At 50.5% G+C, this 16,184-nt stretch overlaps 1 protein-coding gene across 1 annotated transcript in view; it reads left to right on the top strand.

Annotated features, from left to right (window-relative positions):
* Nucleotides 1-16,184, top strand: part of ACSF3 (acyl-CoA synthetase family member 3) — a 59,602-nt gene that overhangs the window by 30,516 nt on the left and 12,902 nt on the right. Inside the window, exon 6 of the mRNA XM_008053154.1 lies at nt 2,414-2,526. Coding sequence (XP_008051345.1) covers nt 2,414-2,526 — 113 coding nt within the window. The remainder of the gene's footprint in view (nt 1-2,413; nt 2,527-16,184) is intronic.

Genomic DNA, 16,184 nt, shown 5'->3' with positions numbered 1-16,184 from the left:
ATCTCATCCTCACTGGCAGTGTCGGCAGGTGCAACATTGCGGGTGCTTGACACGTCCTCGGGCCCAGCTGGTGCCTCCCGGCACTGCCTCCTGTCTCACTTGGCTGTGAGATCCAACTCATGGATGCAGAATAGAGGTTCACACTCCACATGGCAGAACACGTGCTGGGACCAGGGGCATGGGGCTGTTGGTCCCACCTTCAATGCAGCCCCCTTCCTCCTCTGCACCTCGTCTGCTATGTTCCCCATGCTAGCATTCTGAGGCTTCCACACACAATGGCATCCATGACCACAGACTGACCACCCTGGAGCTCAAGACACGGATTGACCAGGGTTGAGGCACAAGCCTGCAGGAGCTTGTAAATATGTCTGCCAGAGGCCCATGAGGACTGTGGCCTGGTCTCCTGGCACCAGCGTTGTGGCCAGGTTGAATGGGCTCACATTCTGTCTGCTGAGCCTTTCAGCTGGAGCTGCCCAAGACCCAAGAGTGGATGCTGCCACTGGAAAGAGAACCCACAAGGAAATGGGCCATTGACTCCAGAGAAGACCATGGCTTTGTGGCCCAGCGGCCCATCAGTGGCCGCACTGAGAGGCTGCTTACCACCTGAGGGGAGGCCTCTGCAGGCCGGCCTGAGCACTGCAGGGGAGGCTAGACCTGTGTGCTCACCCTGCACACATCCATGGGTGGCTCCAGCCTCTGGGCCTGTGTCCTCATCTGTGTGGGGATGAACATACCTCCATCCCAGCTGTGGTGTGTCCTGGTGCCAAGCTTCTGCCACGGATGTGCCACCAGGAAGATAGAGGTCCCGTATCTGACTACATTTCTACAGAGACCCACAGATACGGAAAGCACATGGGGTGCAGGCAAAGCACAGTGGCCATGGGATGGGTGTCCCCCAGTGTTAGAGGCAGCATGAGCCTGGAGCAAGCTGTGGCTGCAGCAGTGAGCATGTGAATACTACCATGTGTGCTCTAAAAATGCTGAGCTGCATGTCACCTGGATTCTACCTCCATTTAAACGTCTTTAGACGTGGCTGAGCACAATGACTCATGCCTGTAATTCCAACAGGTATAAGGCCAAGGCAGGAGGTTTGCTTGAGGCCAGGAGTTTGAGACCAGCTTGGGAAACATAGCGAAACTTCATCTCTACAAAAAAAAAAAACAAACAAAAATTATCCAGGCATGGTGGCATGCACCTATAGTCCCAGTTACCTGGGAGGCTGAGGTGGAAGGATCGTCTGAGCCTAGGAGGTCAAGGCTGCAATGAGCCATGATCATGCCACTACACTCCAGCCTGGGCAACAGAATGAGACCTCAACTCAAAAATAAACAAATAAATAATCTTTCGATTAAAAAAAAAAAGAGAGGTGGGACAAGAGGAGCTCAGCCCCATGCACCCACAGGACAGTGGCACCAGTGTCTGACCAGAGTTGAGGTATGAAGCGTGTGCACACGTGGAACCACAGAGAACTCCCCAGTTTGGCAGCCCCATCCAACACACTGTCAAGCCCAGCCTCACCTGCAGGACCCCAGACGCGGACAGGCCAGGAGCACCAGCAGGACCTGGCAGAATTAGACCTCTCCAGGCAGCTCTGCAGGGAGTTGGGCACCAGGACCTAGTGGACAATGGGGAATTGGCTGAGGGCTGGGAACGTTGCAAGGAGTCCTTGGCTGATGGGTTCCAGATGGTGGCCCACACATCCTTGCTGCAGGCCTGGTCTCCCTGTGGGTCCCATCATGCCCAGGACTGATGCCATGTCACCAGGGTTACTCACGGCAAGCAGGGCCCAAACCCCGGGCAGACAGAGCGAGACTGCCACAGTCCCTGCGTGCATGGTGGTAGGTGCGATGTGGCCTGGACTGTGCCCTCACCTTTACAGGAATGAGGTCTGATCTCAGCCACATTGGGCTGGTTCTGCTGGGATGGACACACTGGGTCAATTGCGTTACCTCATAAGTGAGTCACGTGCAGGTGTGGCCCTACCACACAGTGCTTGGATGTGCTGCCAGGTCCCGCTCAGCCTGCATGGCTCCAGGCACACGAGCCCCCTCATCACACACAGCCTGGGTCGTGTGGGCAGTGTGGCACTTTGTGGCCAGCAGGTAGCAAAGGCATGGCATTGGGATTCATGGCCCTTGGGGTCACGTGGGGTGTGACATGGACAACTTGGGCCTGGTGCGTGGTGGCATTGTGAGTGCCTCTGTGCTGTGTGGCCATCACTGTAGCATCAGCCACCTCAGTCACCTTCTGCTGACCATGTTCTCACAATGTGCAGTTCTATCCTCATCATGCTCGGGCATCTCGGGGTCACACAAGGCTCTCCCCTCGTAGAGGACTCCACACATCCACATGGAGGCCGGCTGGGATCCCACACAGGCCCCACTGACTGTCGGCCTCTCTGTCCCTCCTGCAGGCTCTGTGGGGACCCCGCTGCCTGGGGTGGAGGTGCGCATCGTCTCGGAAACCCCGCAGAGGGATGGCTGCACCTATGCCATCCATGCAGAGGGAGACGAGTGGGGGACCAAGGTGGGTCAGAGTGGTGGGCGGGGCCACGTGTCAGGTGTGTTGTGGGTGGTGTCTCCCCTGGAGGCTGAGTTCTCACCATGCAGGGCCCAGCCTCCTGGACAGGGGAGACATGAGTGCGCCCGCAGGTGTTTCCAGACATTCCTGCCATAAGTCCCTGCTGGGGAGCCCGGAACATGGACAGGGGAACCTGGGCTGAGAGTCAACGGATCCACACCCAGGCCTGCCACTCAGGCTTTGCTGAAGATGTGGGGTATGACTGTGTGACCGAGGGGAGGCCCAGGCATGACCCTGGCACTTAGAGCCTCTTGGGGGGATGGGTGGGGATGGCCCCTCGAAGGAGCTCGTGTGGCAGGAAGGCTCAGGGTTCTTGGGCAGTAGGTCTGACTCAAGGGAGCTATGTCCTCTTATGCAGGGCCCCATGCCTGATACCACGCGTAGCTGGTCCCACTGCCCAGGGAAGGTTTCACAAGATGCAGAAGCTGTGAATCACCTCAGTTGCCCCCTTACCACCACCACACTGCACCATCTCGGCCCTCACATGACTGCACTGTCCTATCCATGGGAGGCCACAGGTCACATCCTGCTCTTGACATGTGGACAGGCCACATACCCTGATGGCACAGGCCACATACCCTGATGGCACAAGGGCTAAAGGGATGGTTGCAGGGACACTGTAGCCTGAGCAGGGGATGGGACAAGGCGGCTTTCCATGTGACCATATGTAAAGATGAGAAAGGCATCCAAGAAGTGGGTGTCCCATTTGCATGGAGACCTCTCCTGAGCCGTATGGCTGACACCCCTGCATGGAGGGCAGGACATGCCACCCTGGCCTGGGCCCTGTGGCACCTCCCGCTTGTGCTAGACTCTCTGGACCTGTCGTTGCCTGCAGTGCCATGGGCAGCCTTCGTTGGGAGACTCCTTGGTGGCTCGGCCCCTTGCTGGATGCCTGCCCCCAAGCCCCATCAGGGTGATCTCAGCCGTGGACCTGATACCCTGTGTGGCTCCTGCCTCTGCCCTGCTGGTGCCAGGCCATCAGCCACACCCTGCAGCTCAGCCCCCAATGCCCCTGCCTGTCATGGCTCTCAGGTCTGTGCCCTGTCCTACCTCCAGGTCACCTGGTCCAGCCCATCCAGCCCCCTCAGTGGTGACAGGCTTAGCTGTGCCCAGTCAGGGATACCATGGTCAGGAGTGTCCCTGGCAATGAGCAGGATGCCAAGTGGATCTTCAGAGACAGCCAGCCATACAGGTGTTGGTCACTATGGGCACCTGCCTTCTGACACCTGCTCTGAACCACAGAGAGAGGTGGGTGGTGACGGGAGCCATTCTGTCTTAAAGTACAAGGTCCCCACTCGCACCTACAGCTGTCCCTTAGCTGTGCCCACCCGGCTCCTGCTCCTGGCTGCCAACCATGCCTCCCTGAATTTAATCTTGAAAGGAAAGCAGCTATAGGCCAGCACCATGCCAGTTATAGGGGACCACAATGGGGCCTGAAGCAGGCAGAGTCCTCTGGGCAAGTCCTCACGGAGGCATTGGGCTGACACACACAAAGGGATTAGATCTATGATGTGCATTGGGAACACTTTGTCCTTCTGCAGAAAGGGACAAAGAGGCAGACGGTCGGAGACTGGGGAAGGCTCACCTGAGGCTCCACCCCTCATAGGTGTTTGCCCAGGTGTCACCGGCCTGGCCCAGCGGCCTCTGTGTGACCTGGAAGGGTAGGTGGGACCGCAGGATGTGGGCAGAGAATAGGCACAGCCCAACTCAGAAGCCCTACTGCGTGGGACCTGTGCTCTTTTGGCCCTCCTATGGAGGGTCACACACACACTCAGCATTTGTACCTGACCACATACATACCCCCAGGCACCTCCAACCACCAGGCACAGGACCAGCCCTGGCTGGGGTAGGTGGTGCCCGTCATCACCTGGGCCGCGTGGTAGTGTCATGCGGCATCTCCCTCCAAGGCACTGCAGGACCAGGCTTGTCTTTGGGTGCCGTGAAGAGGAGGCTCTGAGACCCCGAAATGCATGTACCATTCCAGGGCAGAAGTCCGCAACCCCCAGACCTGAATGAAGGGGACTGGTGAGCAGAACATGCCCTTGGGGAGGAATGCACCATGTGGGCCCCAGGACCCTCCTCGGGGCACAGTGGCCTCTATGTTGGCAGTGCAGCTTCCATTGTGCCCCCACAGAGGCCAGTTCACTACCCTACCCACCTCCCCTATGTCCTGTTATGTCATTGGCGAGCCCGGCCAGGAGCTGAACAGTGTAGCTTTTGGGGGTTTCCTTCGAGCCTCTTTCCTGCATGTGTGTGCATGTGACACTGGTATACACCTGACACTTGCAGCTCGTGTTCTGAGCTGAGTTTGTGTATTTCACTGTGTGTTCCTCACATGTAACTTTAGTCCTACAGGGTTCAAGTGTGCGATTAACCTCCAGGAACCTGGTCTAAGTGCAGAGGATTTCCTCCTGATTAGGGGAGAAGCATCTGGGGTAGGGTGCTGTGTACAGGGCAGAGTGCAGGGTCGCAATGCAACCTGGGATGTCGGAGCCATGTCCCCCACCGTTGGGGTCACTATCAAGGCCACACAGGCTGCAATGAGCCCCTGCTCAGGCCTTGTGCACTTCTGGGTTCCTCTAGAGCACACTGTCCCACATCCAACCCCACCCTGTCCCTCCGGCTCCCCACCTGCTTCTGGATCCTTCCTATGTTCTGAGGGGGGGTTTCCAGGATAGAGCACACTGAAAGGTGGGTGGGCCACTGGTCGTGGGGCACATGTGCTGTGCGGAGTGAGGCCAGAAGCTCTGACTCACGACATCCCACACCTGCTCACCCTGACCAGTCTTGTGTGGCTGGCATGGCAGGAGGGTTCATGCTCTGTGCTCCGTGCGTGGGGCATGTAGTGAAGGCATGGAGGGTGAGGTGCATGTTCTGCGGTCAGGACAGCCCACTCATGCATGCGGATGACCTGGGACCGGCCCCCATGGCCTTCTGGGGTCTTCCTTGGGCCCAGCTGCCCACCTTCCCTGTGCACATCAGAGGCTCCCTGATGCTCTCAGCCTCTGCCTGTGGGCACCTCTGGTGGCCGAGCTCTTCCAGCACATAGGCTGACATGGAGCATGAGTCCTCAGCCACATGGCCTCCCAGAGGCTTCTGTGGGAAGCCTCAGAATGGGGCTTGTTCTGGCACTGGGAGGTAGCACCCACAGGGTAGACAGGGCTGCACGCCAAGTCCCTCTTAAAGTCCTTCACGGTCATGATCCTGTTTGATGGAAGCAAAGGACTCCTTAGTCCTTCAAGGGCAGCCAGGCGAGACTTAACTTGGACCCCCATGACCAGGCCCACGAGGAACAATCAGCTCTCACAGCCATCCCTGTGCCATGGATCCAGCATGCCTCACTCCCGTTTGGAGCCTGTGGCAGCTCTGGCCTTGACCGGTAGCCACAGGGCTGAGTCTTGGCTGCAACTCCCACATTGTGTGCGGCTGTGGGGGACCTCAGGACCCCTAGGATGGCACCCTCCCCCCATGGCCGTCCTGTTCCACCAGAAGCTGCCTCACCTGTCTTGCAGGGTTGGCTTACCTTCTCCTGGGCCATGGCACCTACTTTTTGTGTTGCAGTGTGAGCTCAGTGCACGGCTTCCTGGCCTGAGCCTCAGCCTACATCAGTGTTGTCTCTTTCCTATGTATTTTCCGTCTCCAAAATGCTTGTGTGCACAGACCCAGGAAGAGATAGCAGGATCGTGCGTGGTGACAGCCACACAGCCACATGTGGGCCACACTGCACAGGGCGATGGCTGTCCCTGTGGAGGCTCAGGGGCCGTGCGGAGGAAGGGCCAGGGCCAGGCAGCAGTGCACTCCTGTCTCTGTTTCCCCTTTAAAAATCAATTACCTCATGTTCATCCATATGCAAGCTGTCGGCCTGGACAGCGGGCAGCTCCTTGCCTACCCTCCTCTCCACGGCTACCAGCCCTGGCCTCCCGTGCCCGCCCTGTAGCACCATCTGTCACTGCTATGCTGCCAACTGCTGTACCCACAGCCGGTGGGGGTGGGGTCAGCCTGGACAGGCTCTGCCCTGCAGTGGAGGAGGTGCTGACCCCATGTTGTCGCGAGCTCCAGCAAGGCCTGGCCGTTGGGCTGTGACCCTGCCTAGTGCCGCCCATCTATAAAGGGCCTGTGAGGGCACAACATGTTGTGAGTGGCCACAGCAGCATCTGCAGGCAACATGGCGTCTTGGGCTTCCCTCCCTTCTGGAGGCCAGAGCTGCCTCCCCAGAGCTGTTGAAGGGCTGCACAGGAATACAGGACTTTTGGATCACGCTCCAGCCTGCTTCCTGTTGCCTCATCTGTACATGGACTGGCCAGGGCCCCAGGCCTCCCTTCCTCAACGTCCAGACCCTTCTTCCCCAGAAATCCAGGCCACCACTCTCCAAGGCCCCAGACTCCCCCTTCTCCAGGGCTCCAGACCTCCCTTCCCCAGGGCCCCACACCCCCCTTCCTCAGGGCCCCAAGAACCCCCCTTCTCCAGGACCCCACACCTCCCCTTGCCAGGGCCCCAGACCCAACCCCCCTAGGGCCCCAGGACCCCCTTCCCCAGGACTCCTGGCTCCGTCTTCCCCAGCCCCTGCTTTCTTAGTGCTTGAGCTGGCTGCAGCCCTGTGCTGGGCGGCTCCCTGAGCTCAGGACACTCATAACAAGAGGCTGCCCCCACCAGAGCCATTCACAGGGTCTCAGCTGGAGTAGGATTCCATGAGGACAGGACTCTCCCTGAGTCCCATGCCTCACCTGTGGCTGCCCTGCAGTCCTACCTCCTCTTGGGCTCAGGGCCTGCCCCAGGATCCAGCATCACCTGGTGGGTGCTCTTCCCCAGGGGCAGAGCTGTCCTCTGTGTGAACTGGTGTCAGGGAATCACAGGCATCCGGAATCCCACCCAGGCTCCCCAACACCTGCCATGATGGAGAAGGGAGAGGGATGGTGCTGGATGGTCGGTCCTTAGGCAGCAGAGTGGGACACAGATCTGAGGCCTGGACCCTAGGGCCTTCAGTGAGAGCCGCTGCCAAACAGGCCCCGTCGTGACAGAATGGAGAGACTACACACAAAGGCATCAGCCCATCCTTAGCCGCACACACCGTGTGCGCCTGGTGCAGTTGGGTGTCCCAGATGCCAGGCAGCCCTGGAGACAGCCTAGCGGTCACTGCCGGTGTGGGCAGGGTAAGCTGTGGCATGCAGGCGCCGCTTCTCTGGGACTAGCTGGGCTCCAGGGTCTGTACCACCACCCAGCCTGCTCTGGCTCTGAACCACACTTCCCACAGATGTGGTGTCGACTGTGCTTCCTGGAGTGTCCTGGGGACTCCTTGCTACATGCTCTCCTTGGACTCGGATGGCATAGCAAATCTGAGCAGACATTGGGTGGGTGGGTGTCCATCTCTGGTACTAAACCAGTGAATATATTGAACAAACCCAAGAAGGACGTCAGATCAAGTTGTTGAGCAGGATTGAATCACAGGTGTGTGCTCTTGGGGGAGGAGACCCAGTCCCTGAAGACCCCAGCTTCCTCCTGCAGAGCCCCTCCATGCCCTTGATGGAGAGTTCCAAGTCATACGTGTGCTGAGGAGGCGACTGAGGCCTCAGCCCCCTGTGACCACGGAGCCAGTAGTGGGGGTGATTGGAGCTGAGAGGCTGAACTGCATTGAGAGGCAACTGGCAGTGAAACGGATTGCTTGGCATACAATTTTATAGATTTTAAGACATCTAGAGTCACACGACCCCCCCCCCCCCCACTGTAGCCAGAGTCAGGGGCTGGTTTACCACCAAAGCACCCGGTATTGTCATCCTAGTGACCACCTGCCTGTCCTCCCCTTAAGTTCTGCCCTCTCAAGAACGTCATATGGTGGGATCCTATGGCCGGTCACACTGGAGAGACGATGCCTACCGAGAGTGTGTTGTCCACGTTTTTTTTCCAGCCACTTGGTGGAAGGCATGTGGGCTGTTTTCAGATTGGAGCCATGATGGATACAGCTTGTGTGAACATCCATTTTCAGGATTTCATGTGCCTACCGAGAGTGTGTTGTCCATGTGTTTTTCCAGCCACTTGGTGAAAGGCATGTGGGCTATTTTCAGATTAGAGCCATGATGGATACAGCTTGTGTGAACATCCATTTTCAGGATTTCAAGTGCGTTTATAGTTCTCTGAGGTAAATAACCAGGAATGGGATTGCCAGTTGATGTGGACATGTGGCTGAACTTCAGAACTACCACGCTGTTCCTGAAGTGGCCACACTGTTGTGTATTTGCACCAGCACCAAGTGAGCAGCCTGGTTGCTGTGTTCTCGCACTTGGTGTGGCTAGAATGTCTGTGTTAGCTGTTCCACTGGGGGCTTAGCAGTGTCTGGCTGTGGCTTTAATGTGCAGTTGTCTCCCCAGTGGTGAGTGGCGTGGCGTGTCCACACATGTCCTCATTTGCTACATGTGGACTTCCCTTTGAAGTGTCTGCTCAAGTCTCAGACTGTTTTTCATTGGAGCATCTGTTTCCTCACTGTTAAGTCTTAAGAGCTCTTTGTTGGATATGTGACTTGCCAGCACTCCCTCCCTGTCTGTAGCTTGCCTGTTCATTCTCTTGTATTTCACAGGGCGGAGTTTCTAATTTTGACCAAGTCTACTTTATCTTTCTTTTTCTTTCATGGATCAGGTTTTTGGTGTCATGTTTAACTCCAGGACACTAGAGTTTCCTTCTAGGTTTTCTTCCGAACATTTTGGAGTTTTACATTTTGCATTGATATCTAGAATGTATTTTGAGTGAATTTTTGCATAATGTGTGAGGTTTTGGTGGAGGTTATTATTTTTTTTTTTTTTGCATGTGATTATCCAATTGTTCAAATATAATTTGTTGAAAAGACTACCCTTCCTTCACTGGATTTTTGCAACTTTGCCAAAAATTAATTGGATGTTTTTGAGTGAGTCTATAAATAGGTTATCGGTTCTCTTCCATTGTTCTATGTGTCTGTTCCTCTGTCAACACCATACGCTCTTGACTACTGTGGCTTTATAGTAAATCTCAAAATTGTAGTGTGATTTTACCAGCTTCGAAGTTGTTTTGGTTGCATATATCAATTTTAGAGTTAACTTGTCTATAGCTACAAAATGTGCTTCGGGGATCTTGGTTGGAATTGCATTAAATCTATAGATCAATTAGGGAGAATTAAAAATTACTATGTTGAGTCTCCTAATCCATGCACACGGTATGTCTCCCCATTTATCTAGGTCTGCTTTTGTTTTTGTCTGTGTTGTTTTCAGCATGTAAATGCATACATGTTTTGTTAGGTTTTTTTACGTTTATACCTAAATGTTTCTTTTTTTCTTTACTCTTCCTCCATTCCTCCATCTCCTCTACCTCTTCCTCTTTCCCAGCTACTATAAGTGTAGGGATTACTTTGTTTGGTAGTTTCCCATTGTTCATTGCCAGGAGGTAGAAATACAACTGATTTTTTTTATGTTGGCTTCACATCTTTAGTAACCTTGCCAAACTCATTTATTATTAGTTTTAGTGTAGATTCCTTGAAAATCTCTACATATACCATTGTGTATTCTGCAATTAGGAACCACTTTATTTATTTCTTTCCAACCTGTATGCCTTTTGTATCTTTTTCTTGTCTTATTGCCCAGATGAGAACTTTCTGCTGTGTTGAAAAGGAGAAGTGAGAGTGGATGTTCTTGTCTTGTTTCTGATCTTATGAGGGATGTATTTAGTCTTTCCTCAAGTATGATGTTAGTTACAGGCTTTTTGAGGATTCTGTTGTATTTATTATATGCTGAGTTTTTATCATGAATGGATGTTGAATATTTTCAGGTACTTTTTCCCTATCAATTGATTTTCCTTTATTAGGCTTTTAGTATGATGGATTATATTGATTGATTTTCATGGTGTATCACTTTTTTAACTAGTGCTGTGTTTGATTTAATAACATTTGATTGAGTATTTTTGCATCTGCATTCATGGGGAATTTTGGTCAGTAGTTTCCTGTTTTTGTAATTTCTTTGTCTGATACAGGTGTCTAGGTGATGCTGGCCTCATAAAATGAGTTAGAAAGTATTCCCTCCTTTTCTAGAAGAGATTGTGTCAAATTGGTGTTATTTCTTCCTTAGATATCTGGTAGAATTCACTAGTGAAATTATCTGGGCCTAGAGTTATCCTTTTTAGGAAGATTTTAACTATGAATTAAATTTCTTTAGTAGTTATGGGACTATTGAGGTCACTTGTTGCATCATGGGTGAGTTTTGGTAGATATGGTTTTTGGGGAATTGGTTCATTTTATTCAAGTTTTTGGATTTTTTTTGTGTGCATGGAGTTTTTCACTAACCTTTTAATGTTTGCAGGGTCTGGAGTAACATGCCTCCCATTCCTCATGTTGATCATTTGTGTCCTGTTTATTTTTTCTTTGTTATTCTTGCTACAGGTTTGTCTGTTGTATTGATCTTTTTTCCAAACAAGTCACTTTTGGATTCATTGATTTTTCTCTATTGCTTTTCTCTTTTAGGTCTCATTGATTTCTGTTCTTTATTGTTTCTTTTCTTCCGATTGTTTTTGGCTTATTTTTCTCCTTTCTAGTTTCTTAAGGTGAAACTTTAGATTATTGATTTGAGACCTTTCCTTTTTTATAGTATATGCACTTAATGTATGTATCTCCCTCTAAGCGTTGCTTTAACTGCATCCCCAAAATTTTGATCTGTCTTGTTTTTATTTTTATTTAGTTCAAAATATTTTTAGGCTGATTTGGTGGCTCAGCCTGTAATTCCAACACTTTGCGAGGCCAAGGCGAGTGGATTGCCTGAGGCTGTGGGTTCAAGACCAGCTCAGGCAACTTGGTGAGACCTCATTGCTACAAACCTCAAAAAAATTAGTAGGGTGTGGTAGTGCTCATCCGTAGTTCTGGCTACTTGGAAGGCTGAGGTAGAAGGATCGCCAGAGCCCAGCAGGTCTTCACTGGGGTGATCATGAGTGTACCACTGCACTCCAACCTGGGTGACAGAGTGAGATTCCAAATATATATATATATATCATATTGACTCATGGTTTCCAAATGTTTGGGAATTTTCCATTATCTAGTTTAAGTCCGAAAACATACTTGGTATGATTTCAGTTCTTTTAAATGTGTTGAGGTATATTCTATGGTCCAGAATGTGGTTTCCCTTGGAGACTGTTTTGGTGTACTTGAAAAGGATATGTATTCTGCTGGCTTTGACTGGAGTGCCTTATAAATGTCTACTCTATAAATGAGATGAAGATAGTTGCCAGTGTGTATTTAGTTCTTCTATAGCCTCACTGGTTTGCTCATTTCTTGTTCTGTCATGCGGTAATGAGTTGAATTCTCCAGCTATACCTGTTTGCCTATTTCTGCTTTTCATCTTTTTGCTTTATATATTCTGGAAGTCTGTTGTTTGGTACATACACATTCACAATTGCTGTGTCTTATTGCTGAATTGACCCCTTTGTTAACATGTAGTGCTGCTGGTAGTCCTCTTTGCTCTTATTTCATCTGATAGGAATACAGCTATTTTAATTTTATTCCTTTTTAAAGTAATTATACTTAGAGACAAGGTCTCACTCTGCCACCCAGGCTGGAGTGCAGTAGTGTGATCATAGCTCACTGCAGCCTCTCTCTCCTGGGCTCACACGATCCTCCTGTCTCAGCCTCCTGAATAACTATTTTTTTATTGGTGTTTATGTGGTATATATTGTTCTATCCCTTTGCTTCTAACCTACCTACATAATTGTATTTTAAGTCCAGTCGACAAGTTCAGTCATTTAATTGGTACGTTTGGACCATTTACACTTATTGTAATTGTTATAAGCTTGAGTTTAAACCTACCATTTTATTATTTGTTTACTGTTGTTCCCTTGATTTTTCATTGCTAAGCTTCCCCTTTACTCCTTTCTTTGGGGTTAGTTTTTAGTATTCTATTTTAGTTTGTCTATTGAGTTTTGAGCCACATATGTATGTCTTTGTATAATTTTGTTTTGGTTTGGTTTTTGAAGCTTCCAGAGACTACAATACACATACTTTATTTTTCACAATCTACTTAGAATCAACATTTTAACACTTCCAGAAGAATGTAGAGCCTCTGCTGTCATATAGGTCATGTGCCCCCTCCCTCTGTGTTGTAGTTTTCAGCATCTGCATTGTTAGAAACTCAATTAGACAGAATTATAATTTTTGTTTTCAACCATAAAAAATAGTTTTGAGAACTCAAGAAGAAAAAAAATCGCTGATTTTATTCATCCACATATTAACCATTTCTGTCACTTTTTCTTTATGCATTTTCTTTTCTTTTTTGAGGGGGAGTCTCACTCTATCATCCAGCCTGGAGTGCAGTGGCATGTTCATGACTTCTGCAGCCTCAACCTACTGGACTCAGGCAATCCTTCCACCTCAGCCTTCCAAGTAGCTGGAACTACAGGTGTGCGCCACCATGCCCAGCTAATTTTTGATATGTTGTAGAGGCATGGTCTTGCCAAGTTGCCCAGGCTGATCTCAAACCCCTAGACTCAGGCAATCCTCTCACCTTGGTCTCCCAAAGTGCTAGGATTACAGGCATGAGCCACTGCACCCAGGCTGGAGTGCAGTGGCATGCTCACGACTACCCCAAGTAGACCTGCTGGGCTTAGGCAATCCTTCTGCCTCAGCCTTCCAAGTAGCTGGAACTATAGGCATGCGCTACCACATTCAACTAATTGTTGATGTATTGTAGAGACGCGGTCTCACCAAGTTTCCCAGGCTGGTCTCAAACCCACAGGTTCAGGCAATCCACTAGCCTCGGCCTCCCAAAGTGCTGGGATTACAGGCTAAGCCACTCAGCCCAGGCTTTTTTCTTTATTTCTAATGTGTCAAGTTTCCTTCTGAAGGACATTCTGTAGTAATTCTTGTGGATCAAACCTGCTTGCAACAAATTCTTTTGTTTTTCTTTACCTAAGAATGTCTTTTTTCTTCTTCTTTTTTTTTTTTTTTTTTAGTTGGCGGAGTCTTACTCTGTCCCCCAAGCTGGAGTGCAATGGCACACTCATGGCCACTGCAGCCTTGACCGGCTGGGCTCAGGTGGTTCTTCCTACTCAGCCTTCCAAATAGCTGAAACTACAGGTGTGAGCCACCATGCCCGACTAATTTTTTTATTTGTTGTAGAGATGAGATCTCATCAAGTTGCCCAGGCTTGTCTTGAACTCCTGGGCTCAGGTAATCTTTTCGCCTCAGTCTCCCAAATTGTTGGGATGACAAGCGTGAGCCACTGAACCCGGCCTAAGAATGCCTTTATTTTACCTTCCTTCCTAAATAATATTTTCACTGAATTTGGAATTCTGGATTAACAACTATTTTTTTCATTGCTTTAAAAAATATGATTCCACTTCTTTCTGACTTCTGTTGTTCAGGTGATAAATCTGTAGAGTCACTTGAATCCCTGGTCCCAAGGAATGCTCTGTTTTCTCCTGGCTGCAGTCAGGTGCTTTGTCTTTGTCCTCAGGTTTCGTTGATCAGGTCATGGAGTGCTGGGCTTGTACTCTGAGTTGTCCTGTCTGGGATTCTCTGAGTCTCTTAAATCTATATGTTTATATTTTCACCAAACTGGGGCCTTTCCACCAAATTTTATCAAATGTCCATATGCACTTAACCCTTTTTCTGTCTTTCATCAATCCAATAACATGAATGTATTGTGTAGTGGCCTCGGGACCCTGTGGCTCAGTTTATTTTTCCTGGTCATTTTTCTCCTCTGTCAGCCTGTTGCTAGGGCTCATCTCCAAGCTTTCAGGTCTTTTCTTTGCATTCTTCATCCTGCTGTTAAGCCCTTTCAGTGATATTTTCTTGTTTCTGTTCTTGTATCTTTCAATTCTAAAATTTCCATTTGGTTCTGCCTTTTATTTTTTTGCTCAGATAGTCGAATTTGGCATTTATCTCCAGAGTATTTGCACTTATTTTTTTGGAGCATTTTTATAACAGTGCTTTAAAGTCTTTGTCAGATAATAACAACGATTCTGTCATCTCAGTATTGCCATATACCATTTCCAGAAGGGTTGATGTTTTTCTAGTTCTTCATATCCTGAGTAACTTGGTATCGTAACCTGGACATTTTACATATTATGTTATGAGATGCTTGGTCTTGTTTATATTCTATAAAAATGTTGATGTGTTTGTTTGACTGTGACCTGGTCGACTTAGATCTGTAGTCTTCAACCTGCCTTCTCTGGGGTTGGTTTCAATGTCATTTCATTTTTAGAACCTTTGCCTCACAGTTTGTTTCTGTCCCATGGGTGCTGCCCAGCAGCCAGTCTGACCTTGGCAGTGGAGCAGATTGAGGATAGCAATGGAAAAATTAGTGACATTCAGTAAAGTATATGGTTTAGTTTGAAAAAACAAACACATTGGGCATGGTGGCTCATGCCTGTCATCTCAGCACTTTGGGAGGCAGAGGCGAGAGGATTGCCTGAGACCAGGGATTCAAGACCAACCTGGACAACTTGTCAAGGCCTCATCTCTACAATAAGTCAAAAAATCAGCCAGGTGTGATGTGGGGCCTATAGTTAACAGCTCCTTGGAAGGCTGAGTTGGAAGGATTGCCTGAGCCCAGTAAGTTGAGGCTGCGGATGCCATGATCATGCCACTGTACTCCAGCCTGGGCAACAGAGTAAGACACTGACTCAACAAATAAAACAAAACACACAAGCCTCAACCGAGGGGATAGGATGGCAGGAGGCAGGCTGGGCATCCATTGCCTATACAGGGTATGTCTCACCTCTCACAGGTGGTGTCCCTGTCTCCTATAGGACGCCCGGCTGGGAGTCAGTGGATGACACAGTGGACCAGGGCTGGGGGGAGTGGGGTCCTTGCCTCATGTGCTGTGTCATCCAGGGGCTCCAACATTCTTTTCAGCATCGGACAATCGAGGTGCAGGGACAGCTGACTTGCACGGTCCCTGGATTTTAAGAACCTCCATTCCAAATGGCAGGCAATGAGCCTAAGTGAGACTCGGCAGTGCCCTCAGCCTCCTAGGCCATGGTCAGTCACTTAAGGTGCAGAATAGTGGGGGCTGTGCAGCTGGTATGGCTTACCGAGGCCCACGCGTCCTGTACCCTCTGCCTCCCCTCCTTACACTTGCTGGTGTCTCCATGGCTCCAGAGGGTCCCACCTGCCCAGTACCCAACAGGCACCCAGTCACTCCACCTGTCTGGCTTGCCAGTCCTCACCACGGTTCTTCCTTCCTGCAACTGATCAGTGAGCAGAGCAGGCAGCTCCAGAGGGCCCTGCAGGGGTACTGCCCACAGCTGCTGCAGGGGATGGGGTCGTGGACAGCTGCCCATATCTCCTGTGCCATGTTGTTGGTCTGAGAAACACCATGAAGATGGACTTGGGCATAGCTTTCAGAAGTGGACAGATGGCTTGAATCCAGCCCAGGCCTGGTGCCATCTTGTCTAGGGGACATACTGAACATACCTGCTGTCTGTGGCTGTCTGGGAGCAGTGCGATGACATGGCTCCCAGTCCAGCTACCCAGGCAGGCAGCCAGGGCAGGAACGACTGCACGGCCCTGGCATGATGGAGTCCCACCTATTAACAGCTGCAATGTTCAAACATTCCCAGCAAAGTGTCTCAGAAACCATGGGCCTCAGGATGGGCGGGTCCCA

Source organism: Carlito syrichta, unplaced genomic scaffold, assembly GCF_000164805.1.
Source record: "Carlito syrichta isolate Samal-C Ts95f unplaced genomic scaffold, Tarsius_syrichta-2.0.1 Scaffold287922, whole genome shotgun sequence".
NCBI classification, from domain to species: domain Eukaryota; kingdom Metazoa; phylum Chordata; class Mammalia; order Primates; family Tarsiidae; genus Carlito; species Carlito syrichta.
The sequence above is the reverse complement of the archived record's forward strand: the minus strand, read 5'-3'. Positions and strand labels throughout refer to the sequence as shown.